This window comes from Gymnoscopelus braueri, assembly GCF_963280865.1.
Source record: "Gymnoscopelus braueri genome assembly, chromosome: 23".
Classification (NCBI taxonomy): Eukaryota; Metazoa; Chordata; class Actinopteri; order Myctophiformes; family Myctophidae; genus Gymnoscopelus; species Gymnoscopelus braueri.
In genome coordinates this window covers 20258082-20285909 of record NC_137625.1, presented here as the reverse complement: position 1 = coordinate 20285909, position 27828 = coordinate 20258082, and the positions used below count along the sequence as shown (strand labels likewise).

The following is a 27828-nucleotide window of genomic DNA, read 5'->3' as shown; positions in this document are numbered from 1 at the left end:
CTGGACTTTTACTTGTAACAGAGTATTTCTACATTGCAGTATTGATACTTTTACTTAAGTAAAAAACATGAGTACTTTTTCCACCACTGCCATATTCAAACAGCAACCATTTTGCTCTGACATCACACTCAGGGGGTGGAAACATACTGTCAGAGCAAAATTGCTGCCATGTGAATACGTGTACGGTCTATAGCAGTGGTTCTCAAAAATGTTCATGTCAAGGACCCCCAAACTGATACGTATTAAGCCACACACTCCCATTTGAAAAGATTTGGTGCCAGGGACCCACATAAGAGAAGATCTTAAATGTTAGATTAGATGTAGTACAGAATTCAACTGTCTTAATCATCAACATAGCATAAAGAATTTACTCAAAAATACATGTCATAAACTAATACAAACACTATATATGTACAAAGGAGAAAAAGGAAAAACGGCGGCAGTGAATGACACCTACTTTCTATGGGAATTTACATTTACCACCCTTGTGGTCTCCTGATATGTTTTTAGATACATATTTTTGAATATCCAACATATAAATGGTTAAAGTGGTTAAAATGATTGTGGTGCTACATTTACTACTTTTGCTGGGGTCTGGGGACCCCCTGGAATCCCCTCAAGGACCCCTGAAAGTCCCCGGACCCCACTTTGAGAACCGATGCTCTAGTTCACTGGTTCTCAACCAGAGGTTACGGGGGTTCCCCTGTTCCCAGTTAAATGATTGAAAGTTAGGAACCAAATGGACACTTACGGTTTTGTAATCCAGAGAGCGTACAAATGAATCCAAATGTAAACCATTTGGTTCCATTTTAAAAAGTAAAGGATATCACAGTGTATATTGGGGTCCCAGAGTTAAAAATCGTTGAGATGGGGGTCCGTGGCCTAATATTAAACTGGGGTCCTTGAAATATAAAGGTAGAGAATCACTGCTGTAGTTGATCTGACTATATCAGAACATCTGGTACACAGACACAGTGTTGATGAGCGGGCGGACCAATCAATTGGACAGCACAAACAGACGAATGTTCACACTGTGATCCCACTCCCGAACCACTGTGATAATAACATCACACATAGGCCATGGTAAGCGACAGACAGTCAAATTAATGGCACATTATTTGTATCGAGTTCTTCAGTAAGTTACACTGATAAGCTACGGGGAAGGGCGCAATTTGAGAAAGTATTGTCGACGTTAGCCATTGAAAACATGACAGGATCTCATTTTGGTGTTCCTGGGGAGCAGTGTTGTGATAATGACAATGTTATGCAGTACCTGTGGGATGCCTTTTGAGCACAGTTAAATTGAGTCAGGACATCCGATGCTGTTCCCATGATGTTGTGTTCCTGTTTGCGTTCCGCACGTGTGTGTGCGTGTGTGCGTGTTTGCGTGTGATATTATACATGGTTACTTTGTAATCAAACACTGCATCACTTCATAAAGAACGTTCTCTACTGGAATCTCAATGCCATCCTGCAGAATAAATTAAAGGAAGTATAAAATGTTCAATGCATACACACACAGGAGTGGCACAGCTGTGCAACAAAGTATTGTATGAATTAGCCATTAGAGTAAAGATCTCAAGCAAAATAACGTAAGTCGTATTTCTAACTGCAGCAGAAGTATGCTTTTAACCACTTAAGCCCTATACAGTATATACTTCGGTTTTTCGGAAAATAGCCGATCTACAAGCTCACACAACGTATCAAATCGCGACGCACCATGAGCTTGTAGATCTGGTATTTTCAAAATGATTTGAATATTCTTTTAACACCATCGACGCGTTTTTGAGTCAAATGCTACTTAATCCACCCAAGCCATCGACGCGTTAGACGCGCTGATAGCTTTTTCATTGTTTAAACGGTGATCGCGCTGTTCTGTGCGTCTTCCACGATCCGTTTCTCTTTTTGTTCACTTCACACTCACCCGGATGCAGATTCATGATCGGGTTCCGTTTCCGGTTCTCGGAAGCTTGAAAATTTTGATTTTTAGGCCAAAATAGGGAAAAACACGTTTTCTGTCTGGATGACGAACAGTTATCGTCGTTATGTATACCAACGATCTGAAACACGATCATAAGCTAATCTAAGCTAAGATGGCCAGCAGTGAGGGCCCTGAAATAGGAACGCAACAAACGGATATGACGTTTTGGACTCCGTTTGGAGGGGGTCGAGAGAGAGAGCGGAGAGTCAGACAAAAAATGTAACTCTTTGAGTGCTGGTCGATTTGTCGTGTCTGTTTATAAACACAGCCAGACAAACGATTTTAATGGATTTAACAATTTTGTGACCGGTTGAAAAGGTTATAAAACACGAAAATCGCTGGCACTGGGTGAGTACATTATGAAAATACTCTGGCAGTCAAAGAGTTGTTAATGTCATGCCCAAAAATAGTGACACCAGGGTGAAAGTGGTTAAATGCGGGAGTGGTAACTCCTTTGATCGCGGTGACACTTGACCGCACGGCAAAACCCACGCAGCTGCTGACAGCTGTAGAGTTCCATGGCTTAGTGGCCTGGTCACCCTCCAGATTGCCACTTGATGGCTTCCTGATAGGAAGTTGATTGACTGACTTGCCGGGCCTCCTCGGAGGCCTAGGAGGAGACCCAGTGACTGGCAGGTCAATCAGCCCTGCAGGGCCTCCGAGTGTTATCAATTATCAGCCGTATGTGAAGAAGAACCATGCCTCTTGTTCCTGACCTGACACGTCCTGACCCCCACGCTGCTGCCATAGATGCTGCCATAGTTGCCGCTAGGCTGTTAAGAACCTGTGTAGGGCAACTATAAAAACAAACGTTAAGTCGCAGAAAGGCTAAAGGTTGCTACATGCTTAAAAAGAATCCATCTGACGTCTGAACTTTTTTCGGCTGGCCTAAAAAGTAGTTGACAGACAAGTGCCCATTCATACTCCCTCCGAACTTTTCTGTGTTCTAAACACCACTCCGTACTCTGGTCAATTTATCTGCCCAGCAACAACCGCAGCTGGGCAGATTTAGCGACCATCGTGTGTCATTGTAAATCTCATAGCTACCGGCACAAAGGATATGCCAAGTCTCATACAGTTCCACCTGGGCCTTTGATTCATCTATCGTATCCCTCCTGCTCAGCTGCCCCACTATATCCATGTAGAGGGGATTGGAGGGGTTTGCCATGATGTCACCATTTTATGAGAAAACAAATTACTCTTGTTAAAGGGATAGTTCACCCCCAAAATAACTTTTGTTCTATCGATTAGTCATGGAGACTTGAATTCATGGAGATTTTTTAGTTTTTGTCGCATTCCTAAGCCAATAATTTGATGAGCCGCAGCGGTTCCGGTAGGAGACAGAAAGAGTCTCCTTTGTATCTCCTACCGGAACCGCTGCCTACCGGTCCGCTGGTCATCAAATTATTGGCTTAGGAATGCGACAAAAACAAAGTCTCCAACATTAGTCTCCATGGGGTGACCTTTAAGCTTCTTTGAGTAGCAGTCACACACAAGTGTTATCCTGTGTTATCCTGTCTGTTTGTTGTTGTTTCACTTCATATGACAGCGATGACCAGGATTAGATAGGCTTGCATACCCAGTCAGTTATTTGTTAAGGTTTTATCTTGGGATGTGGATGCTCTGTTAGGATGGTGCTGAGATGACAGTGCATGCAGTGACGCTGTTATCACACGGTCTGTGGAGATACAGATTTGTCTGTCCTCTCTCTGCCTCCCTGCCCCTGCAGCTCATAGTGGGGATCATCCAGGCGGCGGAGCTCCCTGCCATGGACATGGGCGGCACTTCTGACCCATACGTCAAGGTCTACCTACTGCCAGACAAGAAAAAGAAGTTTGAGACGAAGGTTCACAGGAAGACCCTCAACCCCACCTTCAATGAGCAGTTCACCTTTAAGGTAACACTCCTTCACTTGCACCTGTATTAAAAAAAGTAATGCACCTTTTCTTTTCCAACAGGAGAGTTTTTGGTTCCACTGACAAACTGATTTGCATGCAGCGGTGAATTCTGGGAAGGCGCAGAGACAGCGACCAGCTGGCACATTAACAAGCTCCTGACAGGAAATTTCACACAAGCCCACGCACACGTATTGTAACGTAGTACACACGCAAATACATACATGCGTGAGCACCAACGCACGCACGGACCACACACGCACGCACACAGGCTCACTGTGATTGGGATTAACGCAGGCAGCTGCACCGCTACACCCCGGTCTTGGTTTGGCCTAGATTTCAGCAAACATTCTTTCATAATGGATGCATGAGTGTTACTCAGCAGCTGGAAAAGTTGTGTTATTCATCCAACGGTGAAAAGCGCAGGTGTTTGGCAGAAGTTAGGCATAATGTGTGCGTCTCAGTGCCAGGTCCATTCGTGCCCCTTATTGTGATGCTCAAAATATGTGAAGTGTCCTGAAAAACACCACAGGTAATTATAAGTTAGCGGTTTCCCCTTGTGGCAAGGACAAGCCCAAGGTGCTTATCTCACTCCCGACCGAGTGATGCTCACTTCATTCCACGGTGTTCTAACAAATCCCTATCGCAGAGGTTCTGAAATATTTTCATGTCAACAACTACCAAATATGTATTTGGCCTGTGGACCCTCATCTGAAAACTATTTGTGCCAGGTACCCCCATAAAGAAAGAACAACATTTTCAGAAACTAGCAGATCCGCAAGCTTACAACGCCATGCACCGTGACACGTTGGGGTTTTCATCTGGTGTTCCATGATGGTGTTGCATGTGGTGACTGACCATCCAGTAATGTTGGAACATTTTCTATTATTATGTATATAATTGAAAATGTTCCAATATTACTGAATGGATTTTATTTTGGAGAAACTTAGACCACAACTGCTGGTATTTGTGTGATATGAGGACAGTGGAATAAAACACCCTCATTATCATTATTATCATTATCAGTGGTCATTTGAGGATGCTTACATGTGCTTCAAATCCAAAAGCACTTCAAGCTTAACTACTACAGAATAGGATCAGCTCATTAAGATCCACATGGCACACTTATGAAACACAGCCCTTTGTGGAGTTCTGGATGAGTTGTCAGGCTGAATTTCAAGAGCTTACAGTAAAAGCAATACGCTCTTTTACCTTTATATACCTCTATATAACTCTGGCTGTGGGAGTGTTTTTTTCTACACACTATCATACCTGAGGAATACAGGCAACACTCTGTCCGACGTGTACAGCACTATACCCAAGGATGGACACACTCTTAATCTGAGCCTATATCCCCTTCCAACACAACAGTGGTCCCCAGGTCGATTTTTTAGTCAAGATGGTGGTTCCTGGCTCACAATCAGCTGAAAATCTGTGCGTTGTGAGCTTGTACAAACAGTATTTTCGAAAAGCCAAAGTATAAAATAGGGTTAAAGATGATTTTTTTAAAATTATTATAATTTAGCTGGGGACGCCCTGGAACCCCATATAAGGACAACTGGGGTCCCCGGACCCCAGTTTTAGAACCACTGCCGTATAGTATCACCTGTATCACCACGGCTCAGTGGAAGGCAATAAAGAATCAAATTCTAGATACCACTCTCGGCTACCTATAGCCGCCCCCCCACCCCCCGTCATTTCTTATTCCTCCATTCCAGGATCTGGGCCAGATAAGCCTGCGCTGTCAGAAACAGCATTGGACAGTGATTGATTTGGAACCAGAACAACCCACCCCCATCCACCACATACACACACTTGACAAGCAATTACTCGTGCAATAGATGTGACAGTAGGAGCCTGGCAGTCATTATTTTCTGTGCAAAGGGATTGTTAAGAGTGATCAAAAGAATGATCGTTAAACCTGATTCATACTTCACCACACGACGGCGTCGCACGCCAAAAAATTGTTGACCTACAAGCTCACAATGTGTTGCATCCGCGGCGCGTTGTGAGCTTGTCGGTCGGCTATTTTAAGTGCGCAACACAGTTGTACGATAAAGCGTAGATTTATTAGGCATTGGCTATGCTATATGGATGCCTTTATCCCGTCAGTATCCTACCCAAGATTGGAAATCTGTTCCAATTTCATGACATTGTGGTTCTCTCTCAATTTCTTTCCCTCTCTCAGATGTTCTGTTATTTTTTAACCGATCGTTACTCTTCTCCTCATCAGGTCCCTTACGTCGAGCTGGGTGGTAAAACGCTGATGATGACGGTGTACGACTTTGACCGCTTTTCCAAGCACGACGCCATCGGTGACATTAAGGTGCCCATGAATAAGGTGGACTTCAGCCATATAACAGAGGAGTGGAGGGACCTGCAGAGCGCTGAGAAGGAAGAGGTAAAGTGAAGGAACATTAGATTTGTGTTTTGTCAGATATCAGCCAATCATAGTCCAGGATTTCAAAATAGCCGCCCCAAAATTTGAATAAATCAATCTCTCGCCCTCTTACAAGTGGGAGCAATGGCATATGAACAGATTAGAAATGACAAATTCTCTACATCTTTCTCTGTGTGTCGATACACAGAGCAGTTATTGCTTCCACATTCAAATTGTAATATGTGCCAATTGAAACAAGGACACAAGTGGTAGCACAATAATGACTTTGCTACATTTAAACATGTGTTCCTTGGGTTTGGACCGCAAGCACGATGCCGTGGCCAGGGTAATCCATCTCTCTAGGAAATGTCACTTAATCGGATGTCCACACTTCCCCTTCAATTAATATGGCCAGGCAGCAGTTCAGGAGATTCAATTTTCATGGTAAATGTCATGGCATATAGCACTTGTTGCTAGGGGAACCTCATTTTTTACATTACCGTGGTTTGATTTAAAGGTTAATTATAACGGTGTGGAATTGTGTGGTGGTGCTGTTTGAGCTGAAGGGCATCACTACTCTGCCTTAGATTTGGCCAGGCAGCCGCACCTGCACAATTTCATGCAAGGCTTGAGACACTGTACTGGCTGCTTAGTGTTATTGCTCACTGAAGGACACTTGCAACTCGAGGAGCGATGAAAATTCAACTGCCAAATCATTGGCAGTGAGTTATTGTTCCAACCGATTACAAGTATTTGGATGTCAGAATTATGTAAATGCTCTGGAAACTGCTGACTGACGGACATGCGGTGGTGAAACTGTGGTGGTCATGCCTCAGTGGCCACAAATGACACATGCCAAGGTCAAAAGGAATTCTTCTTCCCCTGGCAGCCCCCCGATACTGTATGATTAGAACGCAAGGCTGAAGAGTGTGTTGTGTATCCAAGTTGTGGTTGCAAACTAAATGCATTTAGACGAGAGCACTTAAAATAACTTGTATATCATTGTCGCTGTCTGCTGGAAACCTTGTATGTCCAAAATTGTTACTTTTCAGGAAAGGGAAAAAAGAACCTGTGTTCCAATGGATCCAATATAGTTATTATTTAGTCACAAGCACATATATGGAGACACAAGGTTTCTGCCTGACAGCGGCAATATATAAATGTATATCAGACTAGTTAAGGACTTTACTGTGATAAGATGTTTACATCTTCATATCCCTATCCCTAGAATAGAATAGTATAGTGCTGTAAGCATTTATAGAATATCATGGATATTATTACCATGGAAACTGTGGACAGATGACATACTCCAAGAACAGACATGGTGAGAGATGTACAAATCTCTCTGTATCAGTAGAAATAAAACAAGCAGAAATCAACAAGGCAGACACCACCCACCCGCCACAACTTTATATAGTAGATTACTATTGGTATTATTGGTATTTCTCAATTCACCAATTTGAATGATTCAGTTCAAAGGTATTCAATCAATGTAATTTGACTGTATAATATTTTTGTAAACAACATGCCACTCATCATTCAACATCTATGTTTAGCCCATCTAAAATTGGAAACAGTCAATAATGAAGTCTATAGCAATTATGAAATACAAGCTCCATCATAATGAAGCAATTTACAGCCAAATGTTTCATTACCATGAGCGTTTTAGAATCACAATACCTTTGAATGAATTTCGCATAATAATGCCTATTGTTTCATATCTCCCTTGGTGCAGGCTTTGCCTATGAAAACTGAGTTGAGTTAGTCCAGCATAATTTGTCAATTTATTCTATGATATGGATTTAACCAAGCCCGAAACTCCAAATTTTCCTTCGTTTTTCTGTAATTTCTCCTTAAATGAGTAGAGTAGTAAAGTACGTTTTCCTTTAGAGGTTTGGGTATGTTTCCTGTTCAGTTATGGGACTGAAAACACACATGCACGCACGCACTCACTCACACATGTACGCACGTGTGTGTGTGCGCGCACAGCCACACACACACACACACACACACACACACACACACACACACACACACACACACACACACACACAGTGAAAGCCATGCTCCAGCCATGCTTGACTTTTAAGGTCAAGCATGGAGTGGCAGGCTCCAGAGATGTCCCCTCGGGTCAAATGGCAGCGGTTGGCGCTTTACAGTTCATAGAATACATTATCAGGCTTGATGGCTGCTCTAGACTGTGTTAATTAAACATACCCTCTCTCTCTCTGTCTGTCTCTTTGCCCTCCTGATGAGGCTGTTTTCATGTTGATTAAACCCCAGCCCTAGCCTGTAAAGTCTACTTAAGGTCATTTCATTGGTGTTTTAGCATGTGAAGCAAATGTCTAATAATGTGGCCAGAGGTTACAGCCAGCACAGGCAACCTCATTCTGCACAGCCTTGTTAAGTTCCCCAATGCACTGAATAGACCCTGATTGGAACTCAACGGACAGACCTTATCATATTTATAACAGAAAATACCCATATTCAAGCCTATTGTGTCCAATTGACAGTATAACGTTGCTATAATTCATAATGGTTGTGTCCTACATATAAAGTAGGTGGGATCCCATAATTATATTGATTAATTCTTCTTGTTGACATGTAATGTGGCATCTTGTTGATATGTGGCAGGAATATGAATCACATTCTGTTCCAAATGTCAGTGTTTCTCAAAGTAGTGTCCGGGCGGGGACCCCCAGGGGTCCTTGAAGGGGTTCCAGGGGGTCCCCAGTTATATTATAAATGATAGAATAGGACCCAAATGGATCATTATGGGTCTGTAACTCCAAGAGTGTAAAATGTTATCTAATTAATTTGTACACTCTCAGAGTTATGGGGGTCCGTGGCCTAAGATGCATACCAAACTGGGGGTCCTTGAAATGAAAAACTTTAAGAATCACTGCCACACGTGGTTCTGACCATCTAGAAGGATTGAACTACTTTGAAGTGGTGATGAGCTACAAGTAGACAGCCAAAATAGCCGATCTACAAGCTCACTCATCTGCTATTTTCAAAATCTTTGAAAAATGACATTTTTCTTAACGTTAAAACCATCCAAATAAGTATAGCCTATGTGTACAGTAGAACCACTTTCAACATGGCTTCCCTATTTTGGGTAGGTCATATAGGCGAAAAAAGTGTAGCCTGACAGTGTGTTGCAGGTTCGAGTCCCGATCCCGACGGCCTTTGCTGCATGTCACTCCCCATCTCTCTCTCCCCTTTTCCTGTCAGCTTACTGTCCTGTCAATAAAAGCCCAAAAATAAATCTTGGAGAAAAAATAAAAAGTTTAAATAGTGGAAATAGCAGATTCACCTATTTTTGCCAAATGTGTGCCTATTAATATTATGACATCTCCAGAATAGGGATTCTATGTGTTTTTCTTCTGACATTAGCCTACTGTTCCATTTCCACTAGGAGACAGCAGCCAGACTGCAAGATGACTAACAACCTGGTCAACAGCTTTCTTGCATACATCAGTGGACTATTTTGAGTATTGGGGCAGAAAATGGGACACACATGCCACTTTGTCTACAAAAATTATTAGATCATCAAACACATCATCTTATTCACTTGCAAATTTGTCACAAAGCACTGCTGGTATGAATCACTTTAAAGGCAGAGAAACGGATTATTTTAAGTGCTGGAAATTCTAATCATCAAATCAGAAATCTGTATTTGAACAGCTGAATCAGCCTCGCTCCCAACATTCAATAACCATTAGAGCAGTTAGAGGAGTCAGGACAGGAGTGGAAGAAGTCCACCCTGGTAAACTCTGCCAAACTCTATGTAAACAAACACAAGGATACTTGTATATATACAGTATCATGTATCATCAATCAATCTACATTCAATTTCACGGGTACATTCCGGACTTGTATTAGTATTTGTATTTCTACATTGCAGTATTGATACTTTTACTTGAGTAAAGAATTTGAGTACTTTTTCCACCACTGGTAATTGCAACTATTCTCACCCTGCCCTGAGATGTGTCTTTCTTTTCCCACAGCAAGAGAGGCTAGGAGATATCTGCTGCTCTCTGCGATATGTGCCCACAGCTGGCAAACTGACCGTGGTCATTCTAGAGGCCAAGAACCTGAAGAAGATGGACGTCGGAGGCTTGTCAGGTGAGGAGGACTGCATTTATGTACTGCATTTATGTACTGCGTGCGTGCGTGCGTGCGTGCGTGCGTGCGTGCGTGCGTGCGTGCGTGCGTGCGTGCGTGCGTGCGTGCGGCCCACATTGAGTATGCATGCTCCAATGCCGAAGCTTTTACTTTTTAACAAGCCTTTGACACATCACTGACCACTACTACTTTGCCGCAGATACATAGAATATCAAGGATGGTGGTTGTGTTCACGAGCTTCCTCCCCTCATAACCTGAGAATATCAAACCAAGTTGATGTTAGTGCTAAAATGAATAAATAAATCAGAACAAATAATTATGTCATCAAATGCTTTCAGGAGAAATGAGTCGAGTGTCAGCCATAATGCCCTGAGGAATCAGTAGAGTGGGTGGAAACAGTGCTTCACTGTTCAAACCTAATGTGGGGAATATGTGAACGTCTCTCTCTCTCTCTCTCTCGCACACACGCGCGGACACACGCGCGGACACACACACACACACACACTCTCTCTCTCTCTCTCTAACGATCACGGCAGACTAATGAACACTGCACGTTCTACCAGGGTGAGGAAAGGTCCCACTGGGAACAAACAGAAAGACTCTGAAAAGTCATTTGACAACTACAGTAGTCCATCTCCCACAATGCACCGGTGTACAATCAATAGCTGACATTTATTATAGCGCAGAAAGCTTTTGAAATGAATAGGGAGACAGAGTGAGACCATGATAATGGAATGCTAAACCTAGTTCAGACCAAAGATTTGCGATGAGATGAAACTGTTTTAAGCCCGGTTTATGCGGCCCTACAAAGCCAATGTGCAGTAACTACAGTATGCAACTATGCAAATAATCAACCTAATGAAAAGGCTTTACAGTTTTTAAACTGGCCATCCAAAAGGGTTATCAGTGTGTAAGTGATGTTGTTATAATTAATTGTATATCTGTTTATGAGGTCATTGTTTATTATTACCCCAAATCATGAAGGTTGATTTTACCTTTGAGACAAATAAATCAGTTTCTCCAAAAATGTAGTTACTGCTCTTTGGCTTTGTAGGGCTGTATACTTAGGGCTGAAAATCGTCTTCGTCTTAGAACATTGTGGGAAGAAATCGATGTGGTCTGAATTACAAAGTGCAGGGTCTGTGCGTGCGTGCGTGCGTGCGTGCGTGTGTTTTAGGAAAATATTCAGATTGGTAAATTAGGATTAGACATTTAGAGATTAGGTTTAGGGCTTTTGGGTTGGACTTCTACCTGATTTGACAAAAATGTTGATATCCTCACAAGTATAGTAAAACAAAATACGTGTGCGTGCGTGCGACCATGTGTGCGTGTATGTGTGAGGAGTTGGGGAACATTCATTGCTCCACCGGACAGGGTTCAACAGTTCCGCCATCAGTCAGGGTGCACAGAAGTGCAGGCAGCACTCATTGAGGAAACAGCACCTGCATGATGGATCTCAAGCAGTGCTCCACTAAGATCCAATTTTGGTTTCACAGCAACAGGTTTATGTTCACAATGGGGGGGGCGTATTTTTTTGTTTTGTTTTGCCGTGAGTGAAAGGTTTTATGTTGACATATTTCTCTGAGATAACAAAAGAAGTCCCATCTTGTGATTCTGCTTATTTCTCATGACGCAACAGGTACTCGCCACAGGCAAAGGTGCACAGCAGAGGCCGTTCTCTGTGCGTCATTGCCTCAAACACGAACACACCTACACCTCCTACACACTGACATGGTTTCTCTCCCTCTCTCTATCTTTCTCTCTATCCATCTCTCTCTCTCTCTCTCTCTCTCTCTCTCTCTCTCTCTCTCTCTCTCTCTCTCTCTCTCTCTCTCTCTCTCCGTCTCTATCGTTCTCTCTCTCTCAATTTCAATTAAATTCATTGGGGCTGTATTGGCATGTTGAAACATACGTTTACGTTGCAAATGTGAAAAGAAAATATGTACGTGTATGTACAATAAAAGTTGTAGTCCTAAAAAAAAAATCAGATACGGGTCCGAGGCCTAATTACATATCAATTTGGGGGTCCTAGACAAACATTTCTGGGAACCACTGCTGTATAGTGCTGTGCTGTGCTCTCTCTCTCTCTCTCATATATCCAGATTATCCACACATACTCACATGCACACATCTACGGACTTCCTCACAGAACTGACTCTGCCACTCTTCCCACTTCCTTCTGTCGATTAAAATAAATAACCAAATTCCCCCATGTACAACTCCTCCCATCAGCTCTGCTTGCCACAATTACCCTGCACCTGGGTCCACTTGCTTCACGCCTGAGAGCAGCACAGCCTCACCGCCAGAGCCTAACCACCCTGCAGTATGCACTGTGCTATGCACATTAAAAGCTTAGAGCTTCCATTTCATCTGTCAGACTAGCATGGACAGCCGTGTGGCAGGAGACCGTCCCCGCTACCATTTCACGCCACTGCCGTAAGCTCTCACCTGCATCCATCTGCAGCAGGGGGCAGTCAGCATCCTGAGCTGCCAGCCCCGTTGACGAGGTCATGTACACAGTAAAATCCTGAGTTTTAAAGGAAAACGTTCTGATGCGCATGGAATGTATGCCTGATGGCGTGAGCTAACGTTTCGCTGGGAAATACATAGGCGACGATGAGATTTAGGTTGAACATCTGCAAAAACTCACAGAGTATACAAATGTAATGAAATGGACCCATAAGGGTCCATTTGGTTACATTTGCAGACGCTCATTATTACAAATGGTTAAATTAGCATTGAGGGTTTTATTGTGTAAAAGGTGATTTTATTCCAGGCTAGGAGGTTAGACATCAGACGTTCATCATTGACGTGATCATTGATGATAACAATAGCAATGCTTGATCATCGTCTCCACGACATCTGTCAAAAGAAATGATGTTTATTTTAACCATGATCATGCAAGCCATATTGTATTCAGTATAGTACTTGTCTGTCATATTATCCCTCCAAAAGCGTCTTTATCCTCTAAAAGCGTGGCAGTTAGATGAAATAATGGACAGGTTTAAAATAACAATAATTATACTCTGTTGTGCGGCATGTCTGAGCCAGAGCTTGAAGAGGTGGACAAGTAGACTAATGATGGCTTAGGATCAGTCTTCCCCACCACCACCTTCCTGTTTACCATGCCTAATTGCTGCTCAGAAAGCAAGACGTGGGTATTTTCATTAACCAATGTATATAATCAGAAATAATTATTTTGATTGGCGCTTACATGAATTTTCCCTCTGGAATCCAGCGAGCCAGGCAAAACTTCCTCAAAGACTATGACTATCCTGGGGACGAACATTATGTGAAGATAGTCACAATGTATCACAACGTGCTGCATTGTGAGCTTATAAATCGGCAATTTTCAGCAAAGAAAGGCTGTAGAGGGAAAAAATGGCGAGTCTGGTAACACACACCACTTAAACCACTTTTTGTCTGAAGTGGTTAACCACTTAAACCCCAGCATCCATGTTGTGGGGAAAGCTTTTGCTGAAAATATCAGATCGACAGGCTGAAAATAGCCGATCGACAAGCTCACAATGCGTCGCAGCACCCCTCCTTTCTGAAGCGCGCCTTCACAGATCCTCACGTTCCTCACGTCAGGGCACGCTCCACCGGTCCTCGACCACTTCCAACACCAATGGTAGCCTTTTGCGCACTGAGCTGGAATAGAACCCCGGTCTCCAGCTCGGCAGACCAGCAGGCAACAGGCAACGCCAAGAAAGCTAGCTTGCTTTGTGGAGTAAGTTACAGCCAGGTATTTTGCGGGGTCGCTACACTACCCCCTCCTTTCAGAAGCGCGCCAGCTCGGCAGACTGGCAGGCAACAGGCAACGCCAAGAAAGCTATAGCTCACTTGGCAGAGCAAGTTACGGCCGGGTCTTTTGCGGGGTCACTACAATACGTAAACAAAGTATAAAACAGATCCTGGTGCCAGGCTTGCTGGCCACACTGGAATACTTTCCTTTTTGTCTGATAGATTTCCTTATGTTGGATATGGGGAATACTTTCTTTATGTGGATTATGTTGATTTACCTTCCTTATGCGGATTACTCCCTTTATGTTGACTATTTCCCTTATATCTCTCCTGCACATGAGACTATTTTTTGCATGAATGCCTATGTCCCATATCTGTTACTGTTATAGTGCCACACCTAATGTATTGCTCCTACTGCTATTGTTAACTTCACCTTATTGCTGCACCTTACAGTATGTACGCATCTGAAAAAATCTCATGTATGTACCTGCCACTATATAATCTACATATACTGTACTTTGTATATATATATATTTGATTATTGTCTCCGCCAGGACGAAAGGCATGGCGAGAGAGTATGTTTTCGCCCCTGTCCGTCCGTCCGTCCGTGTGTCCGTGTGTCCGTCCGTCCGTGTGTTCTGTCTGTGTGTTACCACCAAATCTCCGGCACCGTTGGCCCGGTCGTTGCGAAACTGTGCACACACACTCCCTGGATGCCAATTCAGAACCTCTGCCTCAAATTTTTCACATGGGCCTGTTATAGCGCCACCAGGAGGCCGATTTGTGCAAAACCCATTTTTTCCCATTACTCCTACAGTTTTTAACCAAACCTCATGCAAATCGGTACACAGTATCTCTATAGTCATGTGATCAACCCTGATCTGCTTTCCCATATTCCATCCTCATTGGCTAAGGTTACCATCCAAAGTTTGCAGGATTGGTCCGTTTTCAACAAACTGCCTCAAATCATGAACGCAGCTTGCCATTTCCATAAAATTGCACACGCACATTCCCACTAGGCCGAGGAAGAAATGGCACTTAAAACTTTTCACATCAGCCTCATGGTGGCGCTATAACAGGCCGATTTGCATTTTTAACTATAACTGCACCGATCTGCGTGAAACTTTGCACGCCTACTCTCTAGAGGCCAAGGAAAAACATCTGCACTGCATTTTTCACATCTGCTTTTTACAGCGCCACCAGGAGGCCGACTTATGTCAAATACATTTTTGGATATTAATCCTTCAGATTTTATCCAAACATCACGCAAATCGGTACACAGTATCTCTATAGTCATGTGATCAAGACGCATCTGTCCGATATTTCATATTCCATCCTGATTGGCTAAGGTTGAATTCCAAAGTTTGCAGGATTGGTCCGTTTTGAACAAAATGTCTGAAATCATGAAACTGCGCGATTTCCGTGAAAATTTGCACGCACATTCCCACTAGGCCGAGGAAGAAATGCCACCCTTTTCACATTGGCCTATTATAGCGCCACCAGGAGGCCACAATAACTAACCTGACCTGGCGGAGACCTGTGCTCCGAGGAGCACTTTTTCTAGTTTGACCTGTATCTGTGCTCTTCCTCTATCTCTATCCTTCCTCCCTTAGCTTAAAACTACAAATTATGGAGCTTGCATAAAAAACAGAATTTCACCCACTTCTTTACACCTGTAAAAATGTGTGACGATAAAGGTGATTCTGATTCTGAATCATAAAAGTATAAAGCAAATGAGTAAAATTAATCAAATCTAACATAGGAACACTGCATAAAATGCTTGTTCCTGTGGGGAAATAGCAGTGCTTCAAGTGCTTTAAAACATCTGCCCTTGCTGCACAATTATTCACTCTGCCAGGTGGCCTGCAGTTCTGTGTTTGGAGTGTTAAGGAGGCGGACAGCTTTAATGTGCTATTCTGGAACATGGATGTTCTGCTGTTAATGCTTCTTAGTCTTGTGGCAAGGAAGGAAATTAAAAAGGGTTGTTAGACGGGTGAGTGTGGTCCTTTACAATTTGAAGGCCCTTCTTCTGTAATCTAGCATTATAGAACCGTGGGGTAGGAGATCACATCCAGTAATTGTGGATGCAGTAAGCACCACTGTGTCCAACTGTCTCCGCAGACAGCAGACATGTTGCCAAACCACACAGTTTTTGCGTAGCCGTAGGTGAGCCTGCTCTCCACTGTTACGCTCTAAAACTGCACCATACTATCCCTGGATATGCGAGGGAAAAAAACTGTAAAATTTCATTTCAAGATGGAGGATATATTGTCACTGCCAGAAATGTGTAGCTGCTCACTACTGTAGGTGGTCACCACAGCTCCTGTATAACTTCTACTTACTGTATAAAGAATGAGGTGTTGGTGGTGATAGATCAACTCACTGGTGAAGTATTCTATGTATAACCTCTATCTACTTATCTACTTATATAAAGGGCACATTGCTACTTCCGCCGCTGACGCCCACAGCCATTCCATTCATTTGGACCTCTCGCCTGCTGACGCCATACCCACAGCATTGATTTCGACTAAACACAACAACTACATCTGACATCTCACCACAACACCAACCACAACGTGCACGCTGAATTTACGGGTGGCGTAGGGCACTTCTCATTGCTCACTACACATTTTCCACCTCACAACATAATTAATTCTACTCACCACATTACGACCACACCGGACGGGGAAACACTTTCGCACCGTTTACCCTCAGCACAACCGAACGCCAACGGCCACAGCCGAAACAACACGAAGCGGCGGCCATTGCGATCAGCGGTGTTCGCTCGCAAAACTATGCACGGGATAATGCATGGGGGTCATTATTTACATTTAAAGCCCTTCAGGGCGATTAACCACCATTATCCCGCTTATTACACGCCTACTTAATAAATACATAAATACATTTACCCAAAAGTAACAACACAACGAAGTATTTCCTTGCTTACGGCAATCAAAGTATTCCATAAGTATTGGGCTGGGCGGACAAGTACGCCTCGGAAAACAAATGACACAATAAAAAAAAAAACACACTCGCCCCCCATTCTATATATTGCCGATTTGCCTGTAATACCGCCGGATTTGCCCCGGGGCGACTGTGTTTTGGGGCGAGCGTTTTGCTATTTCCCCCGTTGTTGCCACGGAAAACAAATGACGAAATAAATAAAAAACTCGCCCCAAAACACACGCCCCCCATTCTATATACTGCCGATTTGCCTGTCATACCACGTAGGCCTAATAATAGAGCCCCGTGCGCGGCTAGCGGGCCAAAGGATGAGTGTTGGCATTGATATACTGTAGATCAACTCATTGTCTCCGCCAGGGCGAAAGGCATGGCCGAGACACAGCGTTTTGCACCCCGTCCGTCCGTCCGTCCGTCCGTCCGTCCGTCCGTCCGTCCGTCCGTCCGTCCTTCCGTCCGTGTGTCCGTCCGTCCGTGTGTATGTCTGTGATCAGCTAATCTCTGGCACCGTTGGCTTGATTGCAGTGAAACTGTGCACACACACACACTCCTTGGATACCAGAGCTGAACCTCAAATTTTTCACATTATTGTTATTTTTTTTACAGTACTCCTACAGATTTGGTCCAAACATTTTTCATATTCCATCCTGATTGGCTAAGATTGGCTTCCAAAGTTTGCAGGAGTGCTCCGTTTTGAACAAAATGCCTCAAATCAAGAACAAAATGTTCAAATCAGCCTCATGGTGGCGCTATAACAGTCGATTTGTGTTTTTACCTATAACTGCACAATCTGTGTAAAACTTTGTATGCGCACTCCCTAGAGGCCAAGGAAAAACCTTTGCCCTGCATTTTTCACATCTGCCTTTTATAGCGCCACCAAATTTGGTCCAAACATCACACAAATCGGTACACATTATCTCTATTGTCAAGTGATCAAGACGGATCCGTTTGATTTATCATATTCCATCCTGATTGGCAAATGCCGATCATTGCTGACCCACAATAACCTACCTGACCTGGCGGAGACCTGTGCTCCGAGGAGCACTTTTTCTAGTTTGTGATGTATTCTATTCTGTGTATAACTTCTCAGTGGATGGAATTGGCAACTCAGCTCTCTGCCAGCAGTGGCTGCAGTGGGTGGATGGTAGAACACCCTCAACACTTGTTTCTCAGCAAGTGGTCCATGGCATAATTATAGGTGGTCCATGGGGGGGGGGGGATTGGCTACTTTCGACCATAAAAAATACACTTCTGTCAAAAATTGATATTTCACCTCCCCACATGTCACCTTGCTTTGGTATGGGTGTGGGTGTGTGTGTGTGTGTGTGTGTGTGTGTGTGTGTGTGTGTGTGTGTGTGTGTGTGTGTGTGTGTGTGTGTGTGTGTGTGTGTGTGTGTGTGTGTGTGTGTGTGTGTGTGTGTGTGTGTGTGTGTGTGTGTGTGGTTGTGTTGTGTTGTGTTGTGTGTGAGAGAGACATACAGTATGCATGCATGGGCCACAAAAGCTAAGTGGCTGTGAGTGACTGTGGAGGATAGGGACGTGCAAGCCATTGTAGCTAGTGGTGCTCGCTGCATGTGTGTCTCATACGATGTTGCAGAAGAAAGTGAGTGTGCCCATAACAGGGTAATGGACCTGGGTGGGGGAGGTTATCACAGCACAGCGGCACTGTGTTGGTGGTAATGAGGCCGCGTTGCTCGACCCAGCGCGCTGGCTCACCATCAAGCCTCTCTTACGTGCTGAAGGGTTTATTTGTTTGCTTCCCCATGCACATTGCTTGACTGGTTAGCCTGCTAAATCTAAGCCCCTGTCGTGCGTGCATGTGTAACACCACAATCAATAGTATTATCAGGATGACAAACGGGACCAATGGGAGTGGAAGTAATTTGGAACTGATTATGGAATGTGGATTTTCTTGAATGAGTGACCAGTGAGCGAATGACCAGTGTGTCTCATTCTCTGCATGTTGTAGTGATGGTACATGCACATTTTTTTCTACAGCAATTTATGCAAAAGGCCAGCACCTTATACAGTAGATGGGTATGCATGTACAGTACATGTGTATGTGTGTGGCCCTGTTTTATGTTGTGGTGTGTGTATGTGATTCACCACTGAGTCAAGTGTGTAAAGCTGAGCCGACAGTCACCCCTGGATGCCCCTCCTCACTGGCAAATCCAAAATGATGGTGGGGAAACTAAGATGACAGCTTAGCTATATTTAACCTGCTTGTGCTGGTGATTAATTTGCATACTCTACCAACCAGCCCCCACAGCCTCCGCACTCGGCTAAGAAACACGCCCGATGAGCGAGCGCTGTATTTGTTTGATATCTTCACACCTGATAGACTTTAATGCACTAAGTGACACCTGCCCCCTAATAATCAAAATAAGTAGCAATTAGCAATAATTAACTGCCTGAAACACATCGATGCCCACTTGAATTAAAAAACAGTTGTTCCTTTCTTTAGCACCTCCCATAGAGGTAGGTTTCTAGGATCCTGCCTCCAGCCTCCTGCGGGGGGACATTTAGACCAGTGGTGTTGCCTCGGCTCGCCTCATAACTCGTGGCCTGCTTCCCAGATTCAGATGAGTAACCCTCAGGATTGTGAAGATGTGCCTCTGTAGTGTGTGTGTGTGTGTGTGGGGGGGGGGGGCTCTCGCATCAGGGGGCACAGCCGCTCATCCACAAAATGGGAGAGATTGCATCCGTCTGGGATTAGATGGCAAAATGGGCCGGATATGAGTTGTTGCAAGACTCTGAAAAACCCAATAATGCCAGGCCCTCATCTGCTGAAGATAAGGGATGGTCTGGATAGCCCTGATGTGGCACCACAGGTGGTTTTCATTCTAAGGAAGGGTTATCTTGCATATTACCTCATTCAGTTGTTCTGTTGTTTATACGCAGGCGTGCTAAGATTTGTGCCATTACTTTTTTATAGACAGAATGGTACAATGTACACATTGTTTGTCAGTGGGAGATGTCACACACCACAGTAGTTAGTAGGATGAAAAGGAGACGTTTCCCAGCTAACTTAGAATTCCCTGTAGTTGCTGTTTTGAATAAAAGGCAAGCAGAAGGATCCATGCATCGATAAAACCTGACGATAAAGGGGGCTTATACTGTAGATGAGAGTGGAGAAGATTCTCATTCAGATACAACTGGACAAATTCTTCTCTTCTTTCACAAACGGAAAACTTGCACGCATGTGCATGTGCACGCACGCACGCACACACGTACACACACTTCAACCTCTGTCATCACAGCATGCGGTGACTGCCTCAGCAGGAGATTAATAATGGACATCCACTCCATATCCCGTTTTTCTTGCTCACCCTTTGTCCCTCAACCCTTCACTTCACTTCTTTTCTTTCATTCATGTCCCTGTTGTCAATTCATTGTCTTGCTCTTTTCATCATCCATCTGTTCTCTCTCTCTGTATTCATCTCAATAGGTCCAGAATGGAACTATACGTACAACCCTGCAATCAGCTCTTGTCCCCCCAAATCGGATAAAAGATTACAGGAGCTAAGCTTGTCTGATATGTGCTATTGCTAAGAATCCCACATTTTCTTGTGCTGTCCACATAAAAACATACACCCTAAATACTTTGTACATATGGAATCCATACATAATTCCACATGATGTGTGCAAGCAGCGGTTCAACAATTGATTAGAAGCATTACTTCACAGTCTTATTTTTCGGTCCTCTCTGGTGCCCAGCATTGCGTTTCAGCGTTTAGATGGATGTTGTTCTGCCATTCAAGCCCTGTTACCATCCAATCATCCTGAGTGTGTTGTGTTAATTTGATTTAGCCTTTCCCAGACTTTTATTCAATAACAAATAGTCAATTTTCATTACATACGTATTAACTACGCTGCATGTATTATTATGGCAATGTGATCCAAAGACAATAAAGTCCGCACACTGGATCATGCTCCAAAGTTTAAAATGCATTTGGTTTCCACCAATGGAAACCAAATGAAGTACACACACAAAGCACCTAAAAATACTGCACATGTTGTGCTGAGTCAGCTGACCAGTGACCCAGCTGGCACCCATGACACCATCAATCATCAATTTGTGCAGTACAATGCACATCATGAAATTGACAATAGTTGTATAACCAGTATGCACAAATGAACATACAAAATGAACATCACCTATGTTTTATTAACACATTGGGTGCCAGAATTTTATAATAACAGATTACGTTCGGTGCCATAAATCTCACAGTTAAGCTGCGCGGCGCTGTTTAAGCTGTAGACTCCAAGACGAGAAATCCATGTGAAACAAAGCATGCGTTCATTTTGCACGAGGGTCCTGGCTAACGCCTGGAACGATAACATCTCTCACGCGAGTAACAATGGCGGAGCGATCATGCATACAAAATGAGTCGTTTTCCCCAGCGTAAAAGGTTTCGGAGTTATAGGGGTTTTAGAGAAGGAGATAGAACGGAAGCGGATGGGAGCCATGTTTTTTGACACAGTGATCCTTTCCTTCTCAGAATCACCACGGGTGATTCCAGAGCTACTCCAGCCCCTCCCGTGTGAAAAAAAGAAAAAAAAGACTGAAAACACGGTTCAGACCGTGTTCGCCACCAAAGCTCTACTCTGTGAAAACACGGTTCAGACCGTGTTTGGCACCCGATGTGTCTTTTACATTTTTGGATCTGTTCTGGCACACATGACAGAACATCAGGCTTACTCCATCATAAGTGAACAAGAAGAAAAACACTCGTCAGGTCGTAAATGCACAAGCGCATCCTCCACTTTATGTCTCTCTCACAAACCGCATTTGTTTAGAGCAAGCATTGATTTATTTATAAATCAAATGAGCTCACGCCCATCTGATGCCACTTTGTGGGGCATTTAAAATTAGATGGGGTGTCACTTCTCTGGGGCATCAATTCCTCTCTGGTGCTCTCTCCAGCTGGTGGCACTCTAGGCCAGTGGTTCTCAAACTTTTCAGGCTGTGACCCCTCAAAATAATAAATAAACGTATGTGAACTGGGGAACGTTTGCACATGGAACGTAGGAGTTGAGGCATTACATTTTGTTTAATCTCTCAAGAACAGATTCAGAGCTGCGCTACTGAATCTGTCGGGAGCCCCGTTCAGAACGTGTGCGCGTTAGCCTACAAGTGGGCGGGCCTTCAGATCAGGAAGCAGGCCGCGCTTTACCCAATCAAATGTAGTGGGCGGGATTTACATCTGTGCGCTCGCTTCCCACTGGAAACAAACTGAAACTCATTTAACAACGACAAAACCACGGAAAGTTAGTAACATTTTAACTTGCTCTTTCATCATAGAAACAAGTGGGCTTATAATCAAAACGATCCATGTTCTTTGGGAGAAAGAACCAGTGTTCCGTGGAGAAATATTGTTAGTGGGAATGAAAACATAGGCGCACCACCTGAAGTGGAGGGCTGAGGGCAGACCAAAACCCAGTTTTCCAGTCAGCATAGGTCTAGTTAATCACTCCCCCCAGAGTCAAATCAAAGGTTAAAAAAAACAGCAGAGGGCGCTGTTTTTCCTTTTTTTTTAAGATGGGTTCCCAGATTGCATTTTGTTTGTTCTAGATAAATATTGTGAAAATAGCAGATCTACAAGGCTTTTTTCTAAATGTTTCCCTCTTTCTTATATTATTTGACAATTTGGCCAATGTTTGACCAGTTTTTATAGTTTGTAGATTACTTTTGATGCAGTAATGGTATTTTCTTTTCTTACTTTCTTTTTTGTATTAAAAAGGTCTTAAAGTCCTTAAATTGTCACTTCACTGTCATCTGGGGGCGAACAGCCCTTTTGCATGTGGTTGGGGGAAGCCTCGCCCCGAAGGCTTATTGGGCGGGCGCGCGGGCGGGGACTTCTTTCCTCTACAATAGAAGAGTTAGGACGTCACAGTCTAATACAGCCCGAATACCCAAATTAAACACTGACCTCAGTGGCGCACCTTGCTAATCATTAGATTCTAAATCCATCACTACTGAGAGTCTGGGTTCGACTCCCGCTTAGGACAATACTTTTTCACACAACCGCAGACTACTTTTTTTCGTCGATAAAGTATAGTTTTGGACCATGACGGAGGCGCGCCGACCTTGAGGCCGAGGAGTCGCGGAGGCACGAGTGCCCGCGACGACCGGCCGATGGGCTGCTAGTCGACTAAGCGCCGTCCGAGTTATGTACCGATAGGCACAGAATCGTAAATGATGTTGTGGGGACTGCGTTTGCCCCAACTGCCACTCAGTGCACTAACATAGCTCGCGTCGCCAGGCTCTCTCCCCACCCGGCCCCCGCCCTCTTGCCTTCAACCACACGCAAAAAGGCCGTTCGCCATCTGGGGACCCCTCAAAAATCATGACCCAAACCGACCCACAGGTTGAGAACCACTGCTCTAGGCGACCGCCTAGTTTGCCTATGCCGAAACATGTCCTGTCTATGTCACAACCCATTCCTTGAAATCCCATTGTGCGCTTCAATTAAAATCAGTGGCAGTTTTTTTTGTTGCTTGTAACCCTGACCAGGGAACTCTCTCTTCTCCATGATGATTAGCATTCAGAAGACGAACCAATCAGAAGGATAGCCCAACAACATCCTGCTTGTTAATGGTAGAACTCTGTGAGTGATGGCTGCTCTCTACTGGATTACCAGAGAGTGGATGTGGAGGGAGGGAGGTTGTCTGACCTCAGCAGGCCACTCTTCAGGGAGTCCAGATGACATTTTGGGGAAAATGTAAATGAGGCCCCCGGTGGGAAATGGAAAATGAGCGTCATAGAAAACGTACAGCAATCTCACAAGCACGCTTTATCAATACCAGCCTTCTGTCCTTGTTGTGAAATGTGAAATGCATTTGTATTTCTTACGGTGTTTGAATGTCTGATTAACATTATGGCAAACTGCACTCAGTTCAAAGAGAGCAGTTCAAAGACCAGTCCTTTCAGTATTTACAAAGGAGTCTTTAAGGATGTGGATAACAGACCGACTCAGTAACACCTTGTTCCCTAATTGACCCCCACTCTTCTCTCACTCCACAGATCCGTATGTGAAGATCCACCTGATGCAGAATGGTAAGAGGCTGAAGAAGAAGAAGACGACAATCAAGAAGAACACTCTTAACCCTTACTACAACGAGTCCTTCAGCTTCGAAGTACCATTCGAACAAATCCAGGTACAGATTTCCATGGGCTTCGCAAATTACAATTAAATTACACTAATTAAAGTGCAGAGAGCTACACCCGTTGTTGAGATACCACACAAAATCTGCTTTTCAGAAAGAAAAAACTACACTTAACAAAAAAAGAAAGAAGATAATTGAAGCTTTTCAGCTGTGACCATAATCTGTTTTTTATTTCAGAAAGTTAATACCTCAATTTTGAATCCGTGTAGGTTCGTCAGTTTGGCAGGATAATTACTCAGTAGAGTGGTGAGATACAATACAATCCTATGCACTTCACTGATTGCACACCTGTCGCATGAAGCTTAACACCGAAATAGCATGCCACAAAATGATTATCTTTCAATGTCATGATTGAGTTGCATTTACGGGTGTTTGTCTGCGATGAAAGACAAAAAGATCGCAAAAGCAGGGTTTTTTTCTATTCGCTTGAAAGATGATAAAGAATACATAGATGGGACTTCAACACTCCAGGCAATATGGAATTTGCTTTTCTGAAACCTAATAACAATAATACCTCAGATTTATATAGTGCTTTTCTAAGTACTCAAAGTCGCTTTACATGGAAAGTGAAAAGAAAAAAGAAGAAATCAACTTTATTGGGAAAAAGCTAAACCCTGATTCAAGGTTCAGATACTGTAGTCTGTTTTTATCTCAAGACAGTAAGATTTAAGGTTGCTACAGCAGTGTGCGGTATGCATTTATTTTTCAATTTGTTTTCACAATCCTTGAATAATAATTTGTACCATTGATTGAGCTGTAAATGCTTGATTGATCAATACTATTGAACACTACCTCTGAAGAGCGGAAGCAGCTGTGTGTAAAATTACCGTAATTGCAAACAATTTGTAGATTTCATCAGGAATAATTATTTGTTGTTAAATGTGGCTTTCATTAGCAAATAGCAACCTCCAGATGACTTACATAGAACCTATTTTAACAAACCGTAGTGGTTGTTCTACTTGAGCTTAGTGCTGCTTTTTGCACAATTAATCAAAACATTTTGTCTCACTAATTGTGTGAAGATTACAAACATTACTTTTAATTTATCTTGTGACTCTAATAGGACATTTGTCACTGTCTCAGCTCAGCATTCTCCTCAATGCAAGGCAAGGCAAGGCAAGTTTTGCCAATAAATTATTTTTGTTATCTAACTGGTTCTGGGCATCTCACATCCATACCTGTAAGACCACATAAGATACACAAGACTGGCAAAATTGCATACATGGCTTGAGGATTACACATAAAATTCATAACCAGATCTTTCAATTGCTTTTTGAATTATCACATGTTTGCTTAGACAAGCTGCTTACAATAGTACAAAAGAGGACTTCTAACCTCCAATCAAAAAGTTAATTTCATTCACTTTCATGAGCAATCTGAAGGTGAACCTTCCCTTTTAAAAATCACCTAACCCCAACTGGCCGCCTGAGTATTCAGTATTTCATTACACGCTGTATTAGGCATGGTCTTTTAGAACAGTGGCGCTCTGTGTTCACGCAGGTGGTGCTATCTCAATACGCTAGACTGGAGGATCGAAACTTAATCAGGGCTCTTTGTGCAGCTAATTCATATTCTCTGCCAGAGATTGACGTCCAGGTCACTCCTCTTTGCAGTGCACCTCTTTGAATAAACACATGCAGAAGGCTGAGTTCTGTACCTCTGAGTAATCAGGGCAATCTGCTCTGTTTGGCCTGGTCATGAGGAATGTCATTCACTCCCAATGAGTGCTTCTGTCTGGATGAGCATTTTGGTTGGTATATTACTGGACTTCAGAAGTGAATATAGGTACATAATAAAGTGCACAAACTCTCTCAGGATTGTTTGATGGCACTGATATAGCATTCTTGTCTGAGAATACTCTTGTTGTTTATATTCTAATACAGCTACGTAGGAGACTTGGGTCTGTCTTTTGTAGAGGAAGCATCGCCATTTATTTTATCTAAGCAAGCATATGAGTCTATTAGAAGATGAGCTGGCACCCTCCTTTTTTGTATGCACTTAATAAGGTAGCAAAGCTTTTATTTCACAACCTGATATTTTTTCTGTCCATTTCTCCGCTCCTTCTCTTTTCCAAATGTCTCCCTTTCAGAAAGTGCAAATTGTTGTGACAGTTCTGGACTATGACAAGATCGGCAAGAACGATGCCATCGGTAAGGTCTTTGTGGGCCTCAACAGTTCGGGGACTGAGCTGCGCCACTGGTCCGACATGCTGGCCAACCCCAGGAGACCCATCGCCCAGTGGCATGTGCTGAAGCCAGAGGAGGAGGTGGATGCCCAGCTCTCCACCAAGAAATAGGCGGGGCCCTTTCTGCTCCTGCCATGTAGTGCTCTTTAGCCAGTATGTGTAAATACCTCAGTGATATATGGGTCCATCCATCGTCAGTACCCCCCAATCCTACCTGACCAAACACCAATCTTTTGCTGTACGTCTCCCTTTTCTAATTGTTGAACATCGTGACATCTTGGCCCCTGTTGTTCAGACATGTTCTGTCAGGTTTTGGCTCTTCGCTCGGTCTCTGTCTCTCTCTCTCTCTCTCTCTCTCTCTCTCTCTCTCTCTCTCTCTCTCTCTCTCTCTCTCTCTCTCTCTCTCTCTCTCTCTCTCTCTCTCTCTCTCTCCCTCCCTCCCTCCCTCCCTCCCTCCCTCCCTCTCTCTCTCTCTCTCTCTCTCTCTCTCTCTCTCTCTCTCTCTCTCTCTCTCTCTCTCTCTCTCTCTCATATTAATATGTTGTCAATCCCCATGCCCTTATACCCCCTAACCAAATGCCCCCTTCTTTTAAGCAATATGATCTGTATAGATAGCGCATGACTGAAAGAATTTATTGTACCACAGTTGTATATATCAGTATGCAGACAAAAATTATTTCTAGTTTGTGTTTGTATGTTGTTACCCGTTTCCTAATCTGTGTATATCTCGATGTTTTTAATAAGATGTTCTATTTTAAATTATGTAAATGCTGATATAGAGGAGAGCCAATATTATATATCCCAGGATTAAAAAATTCTACCTTATTGCATTCCAGAATATAAAAAAGAGAATTCCAACCTGCAAGATGCTAGTGGAAGTATATTCACATTGTAATGGACGACATCAGGCATTTACGTTCAATAAGATATCATCAGAGGATACACTAGATGAATATACACACTCCAAAAATACAAGGCCATTAACTACTATGGTTCAGTGGGAAAAAAATATATGCTGCTGAAAATTAAACAAGCACATGATTTCTTATGAAGTTTTTATACTTGTTTTTCAATCAGAGGACCTATGTTATAGCTTGACGCACATCATTGTCGGAGTCGACACAAATGAATTAGTTTAGTTTCTTCTTAATGCTTGGAAAGGGCCAAGGTCCATTTCTTCCAAGTGCAGTAGGTCCTCCTTTAGTTGTAGTGGCTCTGCTTTTTCCGCCCCTAAAATTGACAATAATGGTCACCTTAATCCCAAAAGACTCTTCCATGACTAGTCAGAACAAGACTCCAACTGGAAAAAGCACCATGCTGTAGCCATTGTGTCCTTTAGCTTGTTCGACAACATATTGTTTACTTTCAGTAGCCTTGTTGTTGT

General features: G+C 43.4%; 1 protein-coding gene across 3 annotated transcripts in view; it reads left to right on the top strand.

Annotated features, from left to right (window-relative positions):
- Positions 1–26861, top strand: part of syt1a (synaptotagmin Ia) — a 112312-nt gene extending 85451 nt beyond the window's left edge. For 2 of the 3 annotated variants that reach the window (XM_080420911.1, XM_080420910.1), the window contains exons 5-9: positions 3711–3878; positions 6110–6277; positions 10267–10384; positions 24117–24250; positions 26349–26861. In XM_080420911.1, the coding sequence (XP_080277037.1) occupies positions 3711–3878; positions 6110–6277; positions 10267–10384; positions 24117–24250; positions 26349–26555 (795 nt within the window). In that variant the 3' untranslated portion in view covers positions 26556–26861. Of the gene's footprint in view, positions 1–3710; positions 3879–6109; positions 6278–10266; positions 10385–24116; positions 24251–24468; positions 24506–26348 lie in introns of all 3 variants that reach the window. The other variant, XM_080420912.1, reaches the window with a different exon arrangement.
- The last annotated feature ends 967 nt before the right edge of the window (positions 26862–27828 follow it).